The sequence below is a fragment of the Pyrus communis genome, chromosome 6 (assembly GCF_041283825.1).
Source record: "Pyrus communis isolate YQ-2024b chromosome 6, ASM4128382v1, whole genome shotgun sequence".
Taxonomy (NCBI): domain Eukaryota; kingdom Viridiplantae; phylum Streptophyta; class Magnoliopsida; order Rosales; family Rosaceae; genus Pyrus; species Pyrus communis.
In genome coordinates this window covers 3,651,322-3,673,587 of record NC_142570.1, presented here as the reverse complement: position 1 = coordinate 3,673,587, position 22,266 = coordinate 3,651,322, and the positions used below count along the sequence as shown (strand labels likewise).

At 37.2% G+C, this 22,266-nt stretch overlaps 4 protein-coding genes across 6 annotated transcripts; 2 read left to right on the top strand and 2 right to left on the bottom strand.

The window, feature by feature from the left end:
- Positions 1-1,725: 1,725 nt before the first annotated feature.
- LOC137710665 (protein EDS1L) lies at positions 1,726-4,608 on the top strand. Its single transcript, XM_068449753.2, has 3 exons — positions 1,726-2,117; positions 2,763-3,515; positions 3,632-4,608. The coding sequence occupies exons 1-3, from the start codon at positions 1,773-1,775 to the stop codon at positions 4,358-4,360; spliced, it is 1,827 nt and encodes a 608-aa protein (XP_068305854.2). The 5' UTR covers positions 1,726-1,772; the 3' UTR covers positions 4,361-4,608.
- A 4,504-nt stretch (positions 4,609-9,112) lies between these two features.
- On the top strand, positions 9,113-11,875 carry LOC137711096 (protein EDS1L-like). Its single transcript, XM_068450299.2, has 3 exons — positions 9,113-9,695; positions 10,174-10,926; positions 11,006-11,875. Exons 1-3 carry the CDS (start codon positions 9,327-9,329, stop codon positions 11,732-11,734), a joined length of 1,851 nt encoding a protein of 616 aa, XP_068306400.2. The 5' UTR covers positions 9,113-9,326; the 3' UTR covers positions 11,735-11,875.
- An 81-nt stretch (positions 11,876-11,956) lies between these two features.
- Positions 11,957-15,034, bottom strand: LOC137711097 (uncharacterized). 3 transcript variants are annotated; one of them, XR_015963354.1, is made up of 5 exons: positions 14,801-15,034; positions 14,621-14,684; positions 13,112-14,483; positions 12,954-13,011; positions 11,957-12,156 (listed from the first exon to the last, which is right to left on the bottom strand). XR_015963354.1 is itself a non-coding variant. In XM_068450301.2 (4 exons), exons 1-3 carry the CDS (start codon positions 14,879-14,881, stop codon positions 13,612-13,614), a joined length of 1,017 nt encoding a protein of 338 aa, XP_068306402.2. In that variant the 5' UTR covers positions 14,882-15,033; the 3' UTR covers positions 11,957-12,156; positions 13,585-13,611. The 3 variants fall into 3 exon arrangements, 1 of the variants encoding a protein (XP_068306402.2); XR_015963353.1 differs by having other exon boundaries at positions 12,954-14,483; XM_068450301.2 differs by lacking the exon at positions 12,954-13,011 and having other exon boundaries at positions 13,585-14,483; positions 14,801-15,033.
- Positions 15,035-17,228: 2,194 nt separating this feature from the next.
- Positions 17,229-17,918, bottom strand: LOC148696126 (paired amphipathic helix protein Sin3-like 1). Its single transcript, XM_088696146.1, has 3 exons — positions 17,810-17,918; positions 17,588-17,686; positions 17,229-17,357 (listed from the first exon to the last, which is right to left on the bottom strand). Exons 1-3 carry the CDS (start codon positions 17,879-17,881, stop codon positions 17,277-17,279), a joined length of 252 nt encoding a protein of 83 aa, XP_088552272.1. The 5' UTR covers positions 17,882-17,918; the 3' UTR covers positions 17,229-17,276.
- Between the last annotated feature and the right edge of the window lie 4,348 nt (positions 17,919-22,266).

Genomic DNA, 22,266 nt, shown 5'->3' with positions numbered 1-22,266 from the left:
ATCCTACTATGCAATTAGGTTAAAAAAAAATTATATATACACCCCAAATCACTTTTAACGTATTATTTATCTTCTTCAACTATCAAAACCCCTCCGACCCTCCATTGTTGAATAAAACTCTAACCAATGAAATTACAAACATGTTGATTGAGAAAAATTATTTTTGACGAATGAAACACGAAATCGATGTTTCGGAAGCTTCACATACAGTAAGACTTCATATTATTTATTATTTTAGTGATTTCGACGACATCGATAATTATTTAATTTTGCTTTTGATGCGTTATTCAAGCTTCTATGTTCGTATTCATCTTTTAGGAATCACATGGATTACATAAAGAACACCAAAAATTACCATCAAATATTAAAAATAGATGACATGGGTTTAGTGGTGGAATTGAAAACAACCCACAACCTACATATGCTTTAAATCCTAGGTGGAATCTTTTGTCAAAATTTTAGTCACCATTTTTTGTCCAAATTAAAAGCTTTATAAGATTTGAGAAATGTGGGGTGTATAGAAAATATGGGGTGCATATAGAAAATGTAAGGTGTATATTAAGAATGTGGGATGTAAGGGTATTATGGGGAAGTATGTGGGGTGTATTAAGATAATTTTTAATTGAAAAATCAAATTATGATGTATTAAGTATGTGTGGTTTATTCAACAATTTGTGGGGTGTTAATATAATAAGCCATTGTTTAATGACAATAAAAAAAACAAAGTAGTTTAATTTTCGCCAATAGCAGGAATATTTCCTGCAAAATCTTCCAACCCTTAAGAGTTAATTAGGACATTAAACAAAAACTAATCACTTTTAAGACGGTTCCTAGAAGTCTAGAGAAATGCTAAAGAGACTCTCAAAAGTGAGATTTTCTATAAAAATTTCTATCATCTCATGTTTTTGACACAATATTTTATAATATGTCATAAAAATTAACATTAAACTATGACGAGACAAAGAGTCTATAGAGAATATAATTCAGCATTTTTTCGAGTCTTCCAAAGTCCATAAACCGCGTCCACCAAAGTCAATAAAAAAGGAAATGCTAAATGACAATAAAAAAAACAAAGCAGTTTAATTTTCACCATACACCCAGAAAGATCCTCGCAACCTTAAAAGTTAATTAGGACATTAAACAAAAACTAATCACTTTTAGGACAGTTCCTAGAAATTGTGGTTGCTTTAAAATTTAAGCCGCGTCAACCAAAGTTAATAAAATAGTATTTTATTGATGCCACTCATTATTATACTCTAATAATATTTTTCTTCACTTGTAATTGAGAGTTTTATGTTCGATTATTGTCAAAGACGGATTTGAACCACATTATTGCTAGCCATTATGAGGCTTAACCCATTCCTGCATCCACTTAGTAGAGATAATATCGTTTGCTTTAAAAAAAAAAAAGAGTTTTAACGAAAAACCACGGTACTGTTCACTTTAACGAAAAACCATATTTCTACACTAAAAAGTCAATCCTAATACTATTCACTTTACCGTTTATTTTGTCATTATCATTAAAACTCAAAGTTTTCAACTATTTTTCATTAGTTTTCTTTTAAAAAAAAAAGGTTTAATGACAATAAAGCCCATCATTATACACCCAAAAATCAGCACAAGCCTAAAGTCTTGGTCAATCTTCGAGGGCATTCTTGTAATTTGAGTCCACCTTGCATTCTCCAGCTTTCCTATAAAAGCAAGAGCAACCAGAAACATACCAAAAACAACAAATTAAATTCAGAAAAACGGGACGTGAAAGGCTTGGAGAGATGCTGGATATAGGGGAGGAGACTATCAAGAAAAGCCGCTTTCTTGCCTTCAAGGCACACAAATCCCCAGGTGATCCGTTTCTTGTGGAGAACTCTGCTGCAGGATCATCAGATGTTGTTATCAGCTTTCCTGCAGGAACTTGGTCTGTGGAGAGTTTGTTTTCTGGAGAAAGTCCTTTTGGAGAAGCAAAAGTCGATCTCGAACTCTTTCCTTCCTTGAAAAGTGTTGGAAACTATGATCCAGCTGCAAAGCCAGAAGAGAGAGACTTTGCAACTGCAACTATCAACCAAGCATTCGTTGACAAAGTTAAACAAGTATTGGACAATCCCCAGCTGAAAATTAAGGTACTGTTTAAAATTTGAATACATTTGGCAATTGTTTAAAATTTGAATTGCCATAATGCTATTAGATATTGTTTCTGTGTTACGGAGTAGGCAATTATAGTTACTAAACTCGTTTGGATATGCTTTTAAAATAACTGAAAATGTTTTTGGTGGAAATGTTTATAGAATCTATTTTTAGTAAAAATGCAAGTGAATCCTGCAAAAGCATTTAAAGTGCTTATTGTAAGAAGCATGTAACTGCTTCTTGCAGAAAGTACTTCAAGTGATTTTGGAACCTAAAACTATTTTCTCTAAAATCACTTTTAGTCATTTTAAAATATATCCTGGAAAAACATTTAAAGTGCTTCTTGTAAGAATCACGTACTGTGCTTCTTGCAGAAAGCCCTTCAAATCATTTTGGAAACTAAAACCATTTTATCTATAAACACTTTCAGTCATTTTAAAAATACATCCAAACAATATGTCTAGTCGTGGAAAAACTTGGGAATGAGTTTGGATTTATATATTTGGACAAAGTTAAATTAACAGACCGGATTTCGGTTGAGCATATTACAGCAAATTTTGAGGCATATAAATACGATGTGCTGTAGGCCAATTCAATTGTAATTCGTGTTGTCATTCACTCTTAAATCTTAATTTTTTCAGGTGCAAGAGGCTATCAATGCAAAGAAGAGAATAATATTTACTGGCCACTCTACCGGCGGTGCAATTGCTGCGTTTGTCACAATATGGTTCTTGGAAAATTTCTCGAAAGAAAACAGTGGATCGTTCTTCTGTGTGACTTTCGGATCTCCCCTTATTGGTGACCACATTATTTCTCATGCTCTTAGGAGAGAAAATTGGTCTGAATACTTCATACATTTTGTCATGAGATATGACATTGTCCCTCGGATTTTGCTTGCTCCTCTGTCATCCATTCGACAAGAATTCGAGAAAATCCTCCCCTTCTTCGATCCAAACTCCTCTGAGTACAAGAGTCAATCAGTTGGATCATCCCAGGCGGCCTTGGATCTGTTTACAAAGGTGATGAGCAGTGCATCATCTGTTGCAAGCAGTGCCGCCTCTAAACTGATGGGGAGTCCAAATCTACTACTCGAAACTGTAACGAAGTTCATTAACCTAAGCCCTTACAAACCTTTTGGCACTTATATTTTCTGTACCGGGAATGGGAAACCGGTTGCCTTGAAAAACCCTGAAGCTGTCTTGCAACTCTTGTTCTTTACTTGTCAATTAAACAATGAAACTGAAAGGGCAACAATCGCCAGTGAATGCTTGAACCAGCACTTGGGATACTTTGATGTACTTGAAGGTAGCTTGGACATGAAGAGTGTGACTTTTGAAGATAACTTAGAAATGCTCAACCTAGCGTCAGATGGTATCTTTGATGACCTTGGCCTGGTAAGTACTTTTTTTCCTTTACAAATGTACTTAAAAATAAAAACGTTATCACACGAGCCCTATTATTATATCTTGGGTCTATAGCGTGTTCTGATATTTTTCTTGTAATATTGCAGAGTGCAAGAGCTAGACAATGCGTTCGCGCAGCAGGTGTATTCCAGAAGCAAAAACAAGAAAACAAGGTCAAATTTGATTCAAAAAAGGTAAAAATGGAGGAAGAAATGAAAAAACTAAGAGACTACCGAGGCTTGTACGAGGACAAAGTGGGATACTATGACGCGTTCAAGCTTCAAGGGGTGAAGAAAGATTTCGAAGCGAATGTGAGTAGGCTTGAACTTGCAGCCATATGGGATGAGATTACAGAAATGCTGAAAAAATACGATCTTCCTGATGAATTTGAGGCTATACCAGACTGGGTAAAGCTCGGAACTGAATTTCGCCACCTTGTCGAGCCTCTTGATATTGCTAACTTCTACAGGCACGCAAAGGGAGAAGACACTGGAGTCTATATGAAGAGAGGCAGGCCAAAGCGTTACAAATACACACAAAGATGGCTCGAGCACGAAAAGAAACTGCCAGTAGGTTCCCGGGGGGAATCCTGCTTTTGGGCCGAGTTGGAGGAGTTGCACAAACTTTCTGGCAACCTCCAGGCAGTGAACAAGGAGAAAAAGAGAGTCTTGAACCTTCAGGAACAAGTAGGGAAATGGATTGAGGATGGGGTTCTCGGCATGGATGTCTTGAAGTCGTCCACCTTCCAGGCGTGGTGGAGCCAACTCCCCCATGGCCTCAAAACTGAAACTATTTCAGGACTCATGACTGGTGCAGGAAATAGCCAAGTGGAGTAGTACTAACAAGTAATTAAGTGATAATAAGGGGGCAGAGCTAGGGTTAGCACCATAGCCACTGGTCAGACAGTGTGCATGCCTCCGGCTCTGCACCCAAGTTTGAATCCCCTCTCCGCAGTTTTACTGTTTGTTGTGTCTGTTTTGTTTTGGTATGGTTTTGGGTTTCAAGTGCCGTTTTCATTTGTAATGGTTTTGGTTTCAGATGTGCAATAAATGTTCAGCAAAGATAATATCTATAATTTCTTAAATGCGCTGGCACTCAGCTCATTTAATCCGCTCACAATGAATAGTGATAGGCCCCATGAACAGTTTAATTGGCCAAATCATCTCCATCCTTAAACTAAATAGCTTAGTCAATTTTATTAAAATATTATTAATTTTTTACTTTATAAAAAAATAATATTAATTTTTGACATTTTATTTATTTATTTTTTAAGTTTTTTTGCTGAAAAATTTGGATCGTTGATCAGAAAATCGAACGGTCCTCATTGTGCCACATCAGTACCCACTAATTTTAAAATTTAAATTTTTTTTACCATTGAAATCCAACGGCCCATAAAAATAGCCTTTGGAAATCCAATAGTCCTCATTGTGCCACGTATCCACACGGAAGAACCACATATTGTGCCTGCACAGTGGGCCCACCTCTGCGATGATGTCGGCCACTTGCGACCACACGCCTGGTGCAAAAAAAAAAGATAGCAGGTGGCTGACGTCAGCCTGGCGTCATGCAGGCCGGTCTCTAACTCAACATGTTTTGGGCCGACCTATGGACTAACTTGGGCTGGATGCCAGCCTATTTTTCTCATTTTGGACCAGCCTATGTGCTTGGGGTGGACTTACTATAAAGGAACCACGAGGGTCGCAAAATCACACGTGTTGAAGTTGTGTTTCTCGATACATGCCATGAACATATATGGGCATAAAAACAAAAAACAATGCCTTCTCTCTAGCTCTATTTCGCAGTAAATTTCCAAATCAACCGAGCAAACACAATTTCCTGCAAAGTAAGAAGAAACTTTCAACGAAGTGGAAGGCCCGTCAACCAAGTCTTTAAATATTAAGAAAACATTTTCTTCTAGTCTTCTTTAAGTGAAAGCATATGTGCATCCGGGTGGTCTTGGGACCATCCAGAAATGTGAAGAAGCGTATGTAAAGATCTCTAATGACCATCCAACGGTTTGGACAGGTGGTAGATGAGAGAATATTTAAACCAAGAAGAAAGATCTAACTTAGACGAAGAGGAGCACAAAGAAGACCACCGGTTATGTTGTTCTTGGACCTTGGTTCCATAGAAGAAGAAAGACTCCCTCTACATTTCCCACTTATCAACTCCCCAAATTTTTTTTTTAATTGTTATCCAATCAGGTTGTGCCGCCTAACATTTTAATAAATTAAAAGGTGGTGTATTACTCAAGAATACATTTTATTAAATTTATTCGACTTCTGAAGAATATTTTGCAAAGTATTATAAACTCTTAATCACTTGAACTTTCATCTTAAACTACCAAATTTACTATGTTAAATAAATAATTTCAATTTTCAAAAGTATAGTTTTTTTAGTGTAAATAGACACTTACGTATATGACATATACGTGCCTAGGCCACTTCTACGGGCATAGGATTTCTCACCAAACAACGTTATGCAGGCACCAATCTGCCTCTTGACAGATTTGATCACTCCAATGAACAGCCTGTCACCGGCAGTCTGCCTCACCCTCTGTATCAGCTGCGGGCGCGTTACCTTGTTCTACTGCAAAATCAATCGAAAAGTTCGAAATAAAGTGATCATGTTGTCATGATTCATGAAGATTAAACATGAAAAACAGAAAATACCATAAAACTTTGAATTCGTTGTGACAAGCAACAAGCAAGTGCATTTTCTGAGGGGGCAAGAGCTTCGAGAGAATGGACATCAGATTAGGGAAGCTCATCCATGGAGATGTGGGGGTGGTCTCAAAGCACTCTGCTGCATAGACCCGAAATCTTCACCAAACCAAACAAGGAACACAAACCAAATTACCAATTCGAATTTCGAATTGAGCTACTAACCATTAGGGAGAGTGCTAGGAGCCTTGAAACTGATCACATGGCAAGGATAAACGTGAGAGTTCACGATAGCACTCAAAACAACATATCTTCTCGGATTGACCAGTTTCCACTCCAGTGTCTACCTCCTTGCAGCTCGATTGCTTTGAGCCCCGCGCCACCATTTATGCCTTCCCCAATAACGCACGGCACAGCAAGATGTGCTTCAGCTCATTTCCATCCACAGCGGACGACAATGCCCTACACAAATGTTCAATACAGTCCACTAATTTTTCGATAAAGATGAAACGTTTCGATTTTAAAGATGTCGAACCTTGGCATTCTTGGTTCTCTGTATCCGTAATTCCTCGAGAAATTAGTACAAAACAGGACACTAGTCATATATGAACCTGTTCTTACCACTAAAAACACGTTCATTAATTAGTACAGCTGATTACACGTGTTCTTACCGGTAAGAACATGTTTATTTGTAGAGCTGAAAAATTTACAAGCTAAGAACACGTGTAAATTTTCAACTCAATCAGAGAATGTGTTATTACCGGTAAGAAGATGTTCATATATAACTAGCGTCATGTTTTGTACTAATTTCTAAAAAAATAATTTTAGGCCTCGAGGTCTACTCCTTCCTAGATCCTCTTTATTGCCTGAATACAGGGCATGACATGTCTTGACACGCTAACCCTCCACTGGCATGTTGAGTGTGAGTTCATGTGGAGGTGATGAAGAAGCTTGTCCCTCGTTTGACGGTTAAGAGGGCTTCAGAACCAAAGTTCGTGCTTATTCTAGGCATGCATAGATAAGGGTTAGTGCTATATGTTTGGTCCTTCCTAACCCCATTGCACGTCGAAAGCGAGTTCAAGTGGCAGCAACGAAGTTTCTTGGTCCCCGTTGAACTCTTCGGTTGACCCTGTTGCCTCGTTTACGATGGGCTCGTGCGAGCACAATGTGGGATACTACGACGCGTTCAAGCTTGAAAAGCACAGGAAAGATTTCGACGCGAATGTGACAAGGCTTGTGCTTGCAGGCATATGGGATGAGATAACTGATATGCTGAAAATATATGATCTTCCTGATGAAATTGAGGCTATATCAGATTGGGTAGAGCTGGGAACTGAATATCGCCACCTTGTCGAGCCTCTTGAAATTGCTAACTTCTACAGGCACGCAAGGGGAGAAGACACCGAAGTCTATATGGAGAGAGGCAGGCCAAAGCGTTACAAATACACACAATGATGGCTCGAGCACGAAAAAAACTGCCAGTACCCCGGGGGAATCCTGCCTTTGGGGAGAGTTGGAGGAGTTGCACAATCTTTCTGGCGACGACCAGGACCACCAGGCAGTGAACAGGGAGAAAAAGAGAGCGTTGAACCTTCAAGGACAAGTAGGAAAATGGATTGAGGACAGGGTTCTCGGCAAGGATGTGTTGAAGTCGTCCACCTTCAAGGCATGGTGGAGCGAACTCCCCGTTGACCTCAAAACTGAAACTATTTCGGGACTTATGAATGGTTGAGGAAATGTGCAAGTGGATTAGTACCAATTAAGTGATAATATAGGGGGCAGACCTAGGACTAGTGCCGTAGCCATTGGCATTGACGGTGTGCCAAGTGAGGTATACATGTTATGTCAACCAATGAGTTTATCGCGTTGAGTATTGGTTATATGTGGCAATTGTCATATCACGTTGTACATGAATGTGGTAAAAAATTATGGTTTGTCTAGTATTTTCTATTTAGATATTTTTTTCCAGTACTTACAAACATTCACGTTTTTCTTGAGCTTTGGGTGTCATCGATGACGATTTAGCATTGACTTTTGGTCTACCTAAGCCTGTAACGTAACTTGTAACGGTCAGACTCTCCTTTGAACCCCATATTACAGAACAAAGCGTTCCTCTGCCTGGCTCCGGCTATTCACCCAAGTTTGAATCCACTCTCTACAGTTTTAGTGTTTTGCTTTGGTATAGTTTTGATTACGAGTACAGTTTTCGTTTGTAATAGTTTTGGTTCCAGACATGCTAGGAATGTTCAGCACAAATAACATCTATACTTTTCTTAAGGGAACCAGAAGGCTTACAAAAATATGACAACAAATGCAATTGTTGAGGTTGTGTGGCTCGATACAAGCTATGAACACAAGCGAGCGTGACAATTCACTGCACAAATACCACAATAATTTACACGCCAAAAAAAAAAAAAACGGAAAGAGCACTAAATCGACAATAAAAACAAAAACAATGTCTCCATTCTAGCACTATTTTACAGTAAATTTCCAAAGCAACAGAGCAAACACAATTTCCTGCACAGTGAGAAGAAACTTTCGACGAAAGTGGAAGGCAAAGACGTTGCATTGCAGTATTAAGAAAACATTTTCTTCTACTCTTCTTTTTCTTTTGGGTCAACTTCTAGTCTTCTTTAAATATTAAGAAAACATTTTGTGGAATTAGTAGGAAACTTACATGTGAAGTACATCAAATTTAAGCCTCGTCAGCCAACGTAAAGCATTACTTGTTTATGACAATTAATAATCACTTTACAGAAATATCCTAACCACGTCAATCATATACATGTCATCTTTACACCTACTCGCAACCAAGAGGGCCACTAATGAACTCAAATAAAGATGCTTCCTCCTTTGTTGTGTGTGGGAGTGCAGATGACATATATCATAAAAAAAAAATGAAGTTCTGTTATAAAATTAATTGGTAGTATGAGAATAATACAACAATTCATACTCACAGTAGTCGACTAGTGAAGACAAGAATTCCAACCAAAACAAAACAGGAAGCCCAAGTCTTGACCAAGACTTGAGGGCATCCTTATACTTTTCTCATTCATTCCATCCCGCCACTCCTTTAAAGCAAGACCCAAATCAAATTATCAAAAACCAGAAAAGAAAAAAAATACCATAATTTAGAAAAATGGGAAGTGAAAGGCTGGGAGAGAAGTTGAATATAAGCGAGGAGCTTATCAAGAAAAGCTGCTCTCTTGCCTTCAAGGCACACAAATCCCCAGATGATCTGTTTCATGTGGAGGAATATGCTTCTGGATCATCAGATGTTGTTTTCAGCTTCCCAGGATCTTGGTCTGTGGAGAGTTGGGCTTCTGGAGAAAGTGCTTTTGGGGAAAAAAAGATCCAACTTTCACTCTTTCCTTCCATGAAAAGCATAGGTCATTATGATGAAGCTGCAGGACCTGGTGGGCACCAAGATTTTGCCATTGCAAGTTTCAACCAAGCCTTTTTGCAGAAGTTTGAACATGTATTGCAGAATTCCCAGCTTAAAAATAAGGTATCAATTTGATATTGTTATTCATTTGCTATAGTTGCTAATTGTAAATTTTTAATTTTGCTACATAAACATTATATGTAAAAGAATGTAAAGTACTACGTCGAAAACTTGACAAAATAAAACGCTATATATAAGCGAGTGTATTCACAATAAAAATATACAAGTGCTAAAACTGATGCGGACTTTTCATGTATAAGCATTTGATAGCGTTACACTTTAAAGAAAAACACTTGAAATCCAATACTTCAGAAAAACTGTCTACTGCGTGAAGATTTTTCCTCCTGATGTGCTATTTAAGTGCTTTTGTATAAAACGTATAGTTTTCAGAGCAATTTTCCTAGTTTACTAAACTATTAACACTTTGACATTTTGTAATAAAATCCAACACCTATTGGCTATGCCTTAGTACGCACAAATATAATGTGTTGCGGGATGTTAATTAGTAACTCAGGTGGTCTTTCATTCTTAATTCTCTCAGGTGCAAGAGGTTGTCAATGAAAAGAAGAGAATAGTATTTACCGGCCACTCTACAGGCGGTGCAACTGCCGTGCTTGCCACAATCTGGTGCTTTGAAAATTACCCGAAACAAAGCCATGAAACATTTTTCTGTGTGACTTTCGGGTCTCCCCTTATTGGTAACCATATTATTTCCCATGCTCTTAGGAGAGAAAATTGGTCTCAATACTTCATACATTTTGTCATGAGATATGACATTATCCCTCGGATTCTGCTTGCTCCGCTCTCTTCCATTCAACATGAATTCGAGAGGATCCTTCCCTTCTTCGACCCAAATTCCCCCGCCTATGCGAGTGAGTCGATTGGATCATCCCAGGAAGCCTTCCTTTTGTTTAGAAATGTGATGAGAAATGCAGCATCTCTTACAACTCATGCTGCTTCCAAACTACAGGGGAGTACCAACCCATTACTCGAAACTGTAAAAAAGTTCGTTAAGCTAAGCCCGTACAAACCTTTCGGAACTTACATTTTTTGCACCGGCAACGGGAAACTGGTTGTCATGAAAAACCCTGAAGCTGTGCTGCAACTTTTGTTCTACTCGTGTCAATTGAGCAGCGAAAGTGAAGGAGCAAGGATCGTGCTTAAATGCTTAAACGAGCATTTGGCCTACGAAAATGAGCTTGAAGGCAGCTTGGACATGCAGTGTGTGACTTATGATGATAACCTAGAAACGCTCCCCCTAGCCTCAGATGGTTTCTTTGATGACCTTGGCATGGTAAGTACTTTAATCGTTTCAATAATATTACATCACTTCTCTTCAAAATAGTACGCTCTAACTTTGTCGAAAATCGCAGAGCGAAAGGGCTAGATTATGCCTTCGCGCAGCAGGAGAATTCGAGAAGCAAAAACGAAGAAACCAGGAGAAAGTTGGTTCAAAACTGGAGATGATCACGAAACATTTGAAAATAATTGAAGACTACCGGGCCTTATGCGAGCACACTGTCGGATATTACAAAGCCTTCAAAATTCATAAAAACAAGACAGATTTCGATGCTAATTTGAGCAGGATTGAGCTAACAGGTATAATGGATGAGGTCATTGAAATGTTCACAAGATACGACCTCCCCGATGAACTGGAGGCTACAAAAGAGTGGATAAATCTTGGAACTAGGTATCGCCGCCTTGTCGAGCCTCTCGATGTGGCTAACTACTACAGGCACTCGAAGGACGAGGACACCGAATCCTATATGAAGAAAGGCAGGCCAACGCGCTTCAAATGGATGCAGAGATGGCTCGAGTACGAACAGAAACTGCAAACTGGTTCATGCGGAGAGTCTTGCTTCTGGGCAGAAGTTGAGGAGTTGCACAAGCTTTCCGGCAACTTTGTGGCGGTATACGAGGAAAGGGAGAGAGTTTTGAGAGTTCAGGAGCAAGTAGGGAAATGGATTCAGGACGGGGTGATCGGTAAGGATGTGTTGCTCAAGTCGTCCACCTTCGAGGAATGGTGGAGCAAACTTCCCGCTGACCTACAAACAGAAACGATTTCGCTACTTGTGAATGGTTTAGGAAATGTGCAAGCGTAACAGTACGATGGTGCGCGAATTTGGTTCCAACAAGTGGGAACCGAGAATAAGATGTAGAGTCGTCTTCATTGTGTATGTCAAAATGTATGCCAGTTCCTGTAAGCCTTACAGAATAACAGCAAAACCTGGATTTTTCGTGGATTTGTTCGTTTTCAAGATCAAACGCGAAATATAGAACTTGACACACCCCGTTCTGACGTACTCGAGATCAAACTAAAAAGATTTACGCAGAACGGCACAACAGGATTCAATCTTATCATACATCCTACACCGGCACGTTAATTTGCTCGAGTGTGCTACAAATCACTTCCAGATAATACATTATATGTTCCGAACGAATAACATGTATAAGATAACCAGAAGGGTCACAAAATAACATTAGTTTGCTGGACTGTCGGGAGCTTTTATAAATGGCTTCCCTACTGCACATGCACAAGAGAGATCAGATTAGTTTGCTACGACGCGTTTTCAACACATGGAGGGAGTGCACAAAAGAACATCAACATTACTAATCAAGGTCATAGTCGACGAGAAGAAACACATAAAGCAAATACTAGTAATCACCATAAGAACTACGAATTCTAAAACGTAACAGTAAGCATCAAGACATGAATAGTTTCGTTATGTGTAAAAGGCAAATTGGTGTATCAAACCATTCCATATATGAAGAAATGCAAGTGAAACATTTGAGTTTAATTTCCTTGCTACGGCTGCTTGAGAAAGAACAGAGAATCCATGTATACAGTCAAGTTAAACTGCGATAGAAATACCGAAAAAGCCATGAAAGTGCATACAGACAAGTGAAACAGTGATAGAAACATGAAAAAACCCATAAAAAGCAGGACTTACAAGTGACCGGAGTCATTATCTCCAGGTTCCTGAGGGATAAAAGATACCTTCTGTATTTTTTTGTCTAAGGAGATAAAAGATAAATAGTACTAAATCAAATGCAACATAAGTCTAATACCTTCATGCCTTAAACATTTGACTAATCCATAGATAGAAGTTGAAAAGGTACATAGCCCTCGACAGAGGGGTTAAGACCCTTGACGATGGTACCAACACCGTCCTAAGCAAGAGAAGCTCCTAGGTTCCCTCTTGAAATTGTACCCTATTCTCTCACATGAAACATGTTACCAGCACAAAATAATTGTAGATTACGGTTTGCTAATATCCATGTTAACCTTAAAAGACTGATGCCCATGTACAGAAATCTTACCCAGACGAAGCTCCACATGAAAATTCTACACACCATAACCTTAGAAAACTAAGATCCCCTACATTAGAAGTATAAACAGGTAAGTGTATAACATTGTTCTCAAAAGTTAAACAAATATATTAATGGACCACAAACAAGATCCGAAATTTCTAGATTACCATGACTTAACAGCTGAGATTAATGAAAGGGACCTCGCGTTTGAATCCAAATCCAGCCATAGAGATGTACAATTATGAAGAAACTATAGAGTTAAACCATTAGGAACAACTCATCCGGGATACGGATGGCTTCTACACCATTAATTAGAAATGAAAATAAACCAAAACTAAATTACGACAATCAAATACTACATAAAGGAAAAATTAAACTAAAAGAAGTAGCATACCAGAGAATAATTGATTCATGTATTGAATTTCTATACCACCTTATATATTCACATAAGAACACCGAGTCACTGAGTTCTCTAAATCAGCAAATGCACCATACAGATAAGAACCAACTCAAAATAGAAGCAGGTCAATTCCGGGCGCTCAAAACCCTATATACCCACATCTAACTAGCGAAATCAAATTCTAACACTGTAAAACACACAAAACCGAGGACTCGAAAAACCAGAGACCAGCATACATACATAACTCACGAAAAGCAGAAGCTCTCCTTAGGACCTTGTGATCATGCTACAAGAACGAGGCAGCTGAAATGTGAGACTTCCTCCATGCACACTTGTCTCTGCCTCAACAGGCTCATGCTCGTACGGCTTCCTGCAGCCAGGGCAGCGACCGTCCTCCTCCAGAATCCTATTGTGGCAGAAAAGGCAGAGCCGGAATCCGCACAAGCAAGGCAAAAAGCTCGTGTCCGTGAAATCCAAATCTTCATAGCATATAGGACACGAGGATGGCACGGCAACACCATTATAGGCCCAAGGAACACCACTACAACTGTAATGTTTCCGGTTTGAATTCGGCAAGCTAAGCTGCTTAGCCAAATTGGGCAGACTCTCAGGCCGAAATGCATCGTCAGGCCTCCAAGCATGGGCATTCCCCCAAGCTTTAGGGATAGCTCTGCCACACTGAGGGTTCAAATTCTCAACCCCATCGGACCCAATAGTCGTTTCCTGAGGAGAAACCATTTGAGCAATTGGCTCTGGGGGCGATTCTGGACATGGGATTTTCGGCTTCTCATCCGCAGCTAAGGCGTCAGCCACCGCTTCCCAATCGTCCAAGCAACCATCGTCACCACCAACTTCCTCATCCTCTGTGATATTACCAGAGCAACAGCCACCGCTGCTACTACTGCTGCTAGTAAAGGTAGTCTCGGAATAGTTGCTGCCCAAGACACTACTTGTCAAACTGGTCGGACTGTTCGACTCCAAATCGCTGTCATGGTGGTGGTGATGGTGGATCGATCCGTCAATCTGTCCACCTCTTGGCTTCATCTCCATATTACCAAATGAACGGTTGTTATTCCGCTCCTTGCCCGCTTTAATGACGCCGTTCAGTTCCTCCTTGCAATCCTTGTTCTTCACAGCGCCTAAATCCCACCAAATCCAATCAATCAAATGCCAAAAACAATAAATTTTTACAGAAATCCCCACAAATCTCCGAAATTTAACGACATATACAATCACAAAGCAATTAAATGTATAAATTATAAGATCGCATGCACACCTTGAGAAAGCCATTGCTCCCGACGAACATCGAGCTTGCACTGCTTCAATTTGGCAGACCTGGCCTGAAAAATCCCCAAATAAATCAATCAAATCGTCAAAAATCAATCAAGAAACAAACTTTCGCACCTAGAATCTCAAGAAATCTAAAAAAAGAGGGAATTAAAATTTGAAATCTCACCCTCTTCTTCTTCCCCAAATCCCTGCCGCCGTTGTTCGGGGCTGCATGGACGGAGGCGCTGGTAATTGCATCGGAAAGCATTGTTCCTGTCTCAACGGACGGATTCAAAATTCCAAAGATTCACAGAAAAACCCTAAAATTTGGTAAAAATCTTCAAGAGATTGAGAGAGAGAGAACAGGATGGATAACGGAAATTCGTAAACTTCTCTGCTCCGCTCGCCCTTTCGTGCTTCTAGAAACGTCTGGGTGAGTTACATTTATATAGCGGTTTATTCACGTAAATGCCCCTGTATTTTATTTAATTTTCGGGCTTGTCCCATTGAGGTTTACAGAATTTTGATCCCTTTTTAGGGAATTATTTATGTACGGAAAGGGTGTTTTTGTAAAGTGCTTTTAACGAAAAAACGTGCATGATTCCGCTTCACGGAGACTTTAAATCCGATACGCCATCGTTTCAGGTTTTGATTCTCTAGGAATTTTTATCTTTTGAATAATTACAAAAATATTGGTGCACGAACGTAAAAGTAAATTCCAGATGAGATACACTAAATTACACATTAATATCGATAACCTTCTTAATTTATTTTTTAAAATTAAAATTAAAATAAAATAAAATAAATAAATTTACTGTACTTCAAGTATTTCTTAATCCTTATAATATGAATTCTAAAAGAAATGCCGATCTCACTTAATGGGATAAGCCCTGATTGTTATTGTTATTGTTGTATTCTTATTTTAACGACAATATCCATAGGATAATCAATGTGATTAAGAACGCGTGTTCAATAGCTATATTTGCACAATTTGATTGCATCTTTGAAATTCATTGTATTGAGTATTTCATATCCCGGCAAATTTGTAATAAATAGTAATTTTACACTCGTTTTCTCTTTTTGCACTTTCTTCTTGTTTAAGTCGTATTTTCATGATAAGACTTACAGTTTGGTTAATGGGCTGCAATGCAAGTAATAATTTTACACTCGTTTTCTCTTTCTACATTTTTTTTCTCGGACGAAGTTTCATGTTTACTCAAAGTTTTACTTGAAAGGGTCAAAATAAAAATAAAAATAAAAAATTGCATGAAAAATAACATGAATGCACATCGTTGTTTAGGGTTTAGAAGTTCAAGATGGTGACATTAAATCAAATACTTAGTGAAACTCAACTCCTTACAAATTTCTACTTTCTTCTGACTATCAGAATTGGATTAGGACAGAAGTATGATTAACATAAAGACAATTGTCAATTATATATGTATATTTATATTACTACCACTCTTCTCTTCCATCATAAAAACATGCATTAACTGCTTATTTAATTCAAAATTTAACTTGTTATGGTATAAATAAATATTCTGTAGTTGGTATGGTATCTACGTGTTTCATACTAAAAGTTTTTTTATTGTTCATACGATGACAGCCAATATAATATGTTCATATGTATTTGATGACCGCTTTTGAACCAATATGGTTGTTTGAAATTGACATATATTCTCAGTTTGGTTCTTCACAATGAAAATCGATAAAAGTGGTATCTAAGTTTGTCCATCATGAATCGTTTTGGTCATTTTATGAAAAAGCTGTCAATATATTTATTAAATTGTCACATGAACGACCACGTGACCACCTTTTTAAGGGTTTTTTGACCAAACCGACTCTTTTACTTAACGAGAATATTGACAGATTTTTTATGAAATGACCAAAATGATTAGCGGTGAACAAACTCAAGGACCATTTTTATCGATTTTCATTGTTAGGGACTGAAGTAAATAATTATATCAATTTCATATACTGTTTTGGCTAAGAAGTCATTTGATGACACATAATGTGACAATAAACTTATGTTGGTTTAGTTATACTATTGGGAGATATTTAATTTGATCGTTGCTATCAATTGTTGATCATGATTCATCAAGATATGCGTCTTCAGACTCATTGAGATATCTACATAAAAGTTGACGATCAACTCGGTTGCCATGAGTGCAAGATGCTAGACAAAATGCTTCGTAAAACCGGAACTAATGAGCTGACGTCTCAACTCTTAAAATTATATTTAAGTGATGATTAAGAAGATGGTTAGTCAAAATTATAGTACTAAACCAACCTTAAAACCCATCACCATATATATTGACATCACATCATGTGTAATTCCACCCCTATGAATCATATATTTAATATTGACGTCGATCAAAATATGTAAGATTTAAAAAAATACGTTGCCTAAAGAAAAGATTTCAAAATATGCATAAATATCGAGGGAAAAATGAAGGAGCCGGCCTTTGACTATAACTATGAATAAACAACGTAAGTCAATGCAAACATTACAATTTGTAATTCAATACCTGAAAAAATAGAAATTAAATTGATTATTGGGAAATTTAAACCAGTAAACAATCGTTCTTCATAAGTAAACCATCCAATACAAATCCAGTCATTTGTGGTAGATTTTGGCTTCATTGTTGGACATTTCTTTCAGTCTATAGCTTTCGACTGAAATTTGCTGGTAGGAAGCTGTAAAACTCGTCGAGAAGATCACGATCCTGAAGAAGAAGGGTCACCTGCAACAATATTCAGCAACAGTTTCAATAATATGTTTTTTTTTTTTTCAGTCAATTTATGACTTGTATGTATATACGGGTTCCTTGTTATGTCGTATGAATAAGAATCTCGTCCAACAAGAGGTTTGTAACTCACGTAATTGAGAGTGATTGTGAACATATATTCATACGTGTGTGTTCAAAATCTCCGTTTCTAATATATGTACAAAAATAATAACAATAATATTAACCTCGTCCACTACTTTGGACATGTCTATCTTCTTGGCCTGAAACTCATTCAGAATATGCAAGAACAACCTGTATTTCTGCTCGTCATTGGAAAATCGTTTCTGCAAAATGAAATACGTAGAAAAACAAATGGAAAAAAAATTAAAACCATAATAGTTCGTGTCAAAAAAAAAATAAAAAATAAAAAACAACACTTGCAAATTTGTTGCTTTGAAATGTTGTACCTTGACTTTATTTACTAAATTTAACGCGTCTTCAAATTCGGCCTCAAAAAGCCAAACGGGTCTTGCAACCATCTTCTTCTTTTTTTTCCTTTTCAGCAAGAAGCTGTCCAAAACTAAAATGCTCATAAAAACCAACAAATTAGGGTTTACGCAAGGAAAAAAAACTTGCTTACAAAAAATATCGAGAAATTACTCAGAGGTTCACAGGTAAAAGTTTACAAACATTTTTTAGATATATTTTAAAAAAATAATAATAAGAAGGGCAACTCCATTTTAGCAAGCAGTTAAAGGACATGTACGAAGGACAACTCGAATTTTCAGAAAAACATCACCCAAGTCATTTAAGAGACTCATTGGAGTTCGGATGGTCAGTTGAGAGTACTCATCAGTTGATCCCCTTGCCCCTTGATAGGTCTGACATTGGACCAAGTAATAATGCAAAATATGTAAAATATATTACCAACGGTGAGTTTCATATAAATCTCACATCAATCAACGGTTTATTCATGACCTGTAGATTACAAATTATGATAGGGTTGAAATACAACAAAAAAAGAAGAAAAAAATTTAACAAATCGAATCGAAAACTCATTCAGATATGCAATTTCTAGGGTATCAAGATAGTTGAAAAGTGAGCATACTAATTACCTCAGTTTAAACTCGAAGCACCAGTGCTGAACAAATATTGAAGATCACGTTTAAATAGAGGGAGACACTCTTAATCTGTTCAAGTTTGACACAAATTCCTTGTTTAACGAAACAGTAATCCATTTAATTAGACTAATTAGTTAGATTAGAACACTGTTTCTGGAGTGGCGTGAGTTTTTTGTTACCCCAATCTTTATCGACCAAACGGTTTGATTCCTACACAATAACAAACTTTATGGTGATGAGAGTCATACTAACTCACGAGATAAATATATTACTCAAAATAAATATTAATTAAAAAAATTAAACTCACTTGCAACTTTTCGACTACCGTGTGAGTTTACAACAACAATAATAACAGAGTCTTATCTCATTATTTAGAATTGGTTATACGAATTTTAAAACGCTACTTCGTTCAATTTTGCACCAAATATTTAGTTTGTGACAAATGCTTGCCATGCTAAGAGCATAAATCGGGCCAAGATTAAACAAGGTTTTTGGACTTGCCACAACAAAAACCCAATTAGTCCCGCAACTAAGAAAGTAGAATTATGGATGAAATCTTCTTGATGCTACTGGAGCTCTTAAGAACAATGCTTAGCTACTCAATAATGAGTAAGAACTCTAACTTAACAATTTTTGTCTCTGATTTATAAAATTTCGTGCCTATAATAGGAATAATTCATATTATAAATCACTATGCAAAGATAATTCTTGCAAAAGTTGAATATAAAATAAGGTCATTTAGTCAATTAATTATGGAAAATAGATAAACGGTTTGTAATGCTTTTACTATTTTTAACCATCTGTTTTTATACAATTCACTGACTAAACGAGCTTAGAGCATTCACTATACTAAGAAAAAGTGGGCTGGACTTATTTTAAAGATTTGCATTGGGCTAAAACTTAAGCAAGTTTTCGAAATCTTTGGATGGCCAAATTATTGAGGGCCCAAAAAACAATTCTTGGGTGTCCATAAAATCAGCACCAAAGGAAGAATGAAACTGTCCATGTCCTATTTAGTTCACCTTTCCATTTCAAATCCAACCACAAAATTATGTTGCCACCAACAAGTTCAAGGCAATTTTCAGGTGTATGCATCTCATTGCGTGGGGTTCTATGACTGGTTAGATCTGATGTTGAAGGCCTAAAGTTAGGGAACTTCAAGTTTGGACTACCATATCCAACAATCTTGTGGTCCTCAATATGGTTGACCATGGCCTAAACCCAAATTACAAAAATGATAACATCAAAGTATAAACATCAAAGTTTTGGGGTAAAATTAATGTTTAGACGGTGAGCCTAGTAGCGTAGGCTTGTAACTGAGTAAGACATTAAAGTGATTGGTGATACAGCCTTGGTCAAGTGAGGCATGGTGTTTTAATTTTGTTCATTTTTGTTGCGAAGTCACTTTAAGCTCACCCTAAACCACTCGGGTTAGTAGGGATGTCCCACCCATTATGAGTGGGTAGCAAACCAAAATAATGTTTAGACCTAATACGATTATACAAACCACAAATTTAGGTGACACTGTTGAATTTAGTCGCTCAAGCACTGTTTTATCATATGAATATGAATTATGCTGGAGTTGGTCTCTCACACATTGTTTTATCAAATGAGTGAGATTGTTAAAATTAATCATCCACGCACTGTTTTATCTGATAGTTTGTATGGTAAATCAAATGAGTAGGTCTAATTAAACCCCAAAAAATGCGAAGAAATGAAGACCCTAAGATGGTGCCAAGGACATTTTGTTCTTTCTTTTAATTCATTCTCTTTGAAAGCCAAAGGCCACCACCTAATTGTCCTTTTCCTTTGCATGTGGAATTATGAGGTGTGTTGAATCCGATGATATCCTTATTTTAAAGGCACATTACAGAAACAAGTTATGAATGATAATCACAACGGTGGTTCAGTAGTCGATGACGAACTGTAGACCTATATTTCACGCGGTATATTCTGAGTTTGATTCCTGCGTTGTGAATCACAAGATGGTGGCTAGAGAAAGGTAAGAATACCCTTGTGAATCTTCTTAACCCCTGAAAAAATGCATTACCTTGACGAAGCCACCAACTGATTGCTTTATAAAAAGAAAGAAGTTGTGAATCATGAAAGATGATACATGTATATAGGATACAATAATTTATAATTTTAATGGCTATAATGCCACTCAAGCTAATTTTGAGTCCAAATCCCATGTGGTATGATGACCTTGGAACATGCACATTGCACACCTATAAGTCCAATCAAAGTCTTGTCTTTAATTCTAAGTCTCCCACCTATATATTGAAGCAAAATGATATATACCACTACAACAAAATTCCCAAAACTTAGATCTTACGATATTATAAATTCTCGTACTCTATGTGAAAAAGTTAAGAAAGAAATAGAAGGTTTTTAGGAAAAAGAATTCATACATAAGTTATCATTATGTTAACTTTTGTTATTTTATCTTTTTCAATTCATCCGATAACCAGAAATTTAAAATAATATATGAAAGGTAAAAATGACGTGTGAATAACACAACATGGCATCAAAATCCTAATGATCATAAGATTGACTATGTATATTGATGTGTCCAATTAATCTACATGAACAATAAGAAAAATTTTCACGTGACAAACAAGCATGGCAGCAGGCAGTACTCTAACCAAAAGAATGTTTTGTTCTTGGCAGTATCTGCCGCATTCCCTGTATATGGTTTGTATACACACAACTTGGGGCTTCCCAACATATCTGAACTCGTTATCCTCCACCCTTCTTCACTTGATGCCGAGATAGATGCCAGCAATCAATATGCACTTTAATTCATCAACTACTTTTGGCAAAAATTAATTCCAAAATCAACTTTTCCCTTCGCTTCGTGACCCAACTCCAACGACGCTCTAAAAAATTACTCTTTTCCTTCATAAATTGAATCTAGCAAGCCCTAATAAGTGGATTGACAAAAATATCCCGCCCTGTGAGAGGCACGTGACATGCTTGAACTCGTAATCCTCCACCCTTCTTCACTTAATGCCAAGATAGATGCCAGCAATCAATATTCACTTTAATTCTTCAACAACTTTTGGCAAAAATTAATTCCGAAATCAACTTTCCCCTTTCGCTTCATGACCCAACTCCAACGATGCTCCAAAAAATTGCCCTTTTCCTTCGTAAATTGAATCTAGCAAGCCCTAATAAGCGGATTGACAAAAATATCCCTCTCTATGAGAGGCAGGTGACATGTTTTAACTAAAATGAATGGAAAGTAACATATGTCATATATTTCAACCGTTAAGAGAGTCCAAGTCGTTAAAAATTAAAATTAAAAATGCAAATGGTACTCGCGTGCATGCTTTCAAGTTCAGGTTATACTTGTGTACAATCTCATACATATAACATATAACATATAACATATATACATATGTATATACATATATATATTATAATATATTACTACTTGAATACTTAAACCGGATATATATGTTTTGAGCTTGGAAACTTAATGTTATTTGTCGCGCTACATACAAAGCAAATTGCACATGGCCTGCACCCTGCAAATAGAATTCACTGAATTGAGCCAAGACCAAAGTTCTCGTTCTCTGCATGAGAGACATACGGATGAGTTTTGTGCATCAACAGTCAACACATTAGAAAACACGTTAAGGTATGGTGCGTTGTCCTTATCGTCCCCACAATCATACATTCAATTTTGCTTGTATGGCACCCTTTATATAAGATGAAAACTTGATTACCTCGGTTTCATGCACCAATCGTGTATGTGTCGTGCACACACTGACACATATTTGGTGTATAAAACCAAGATA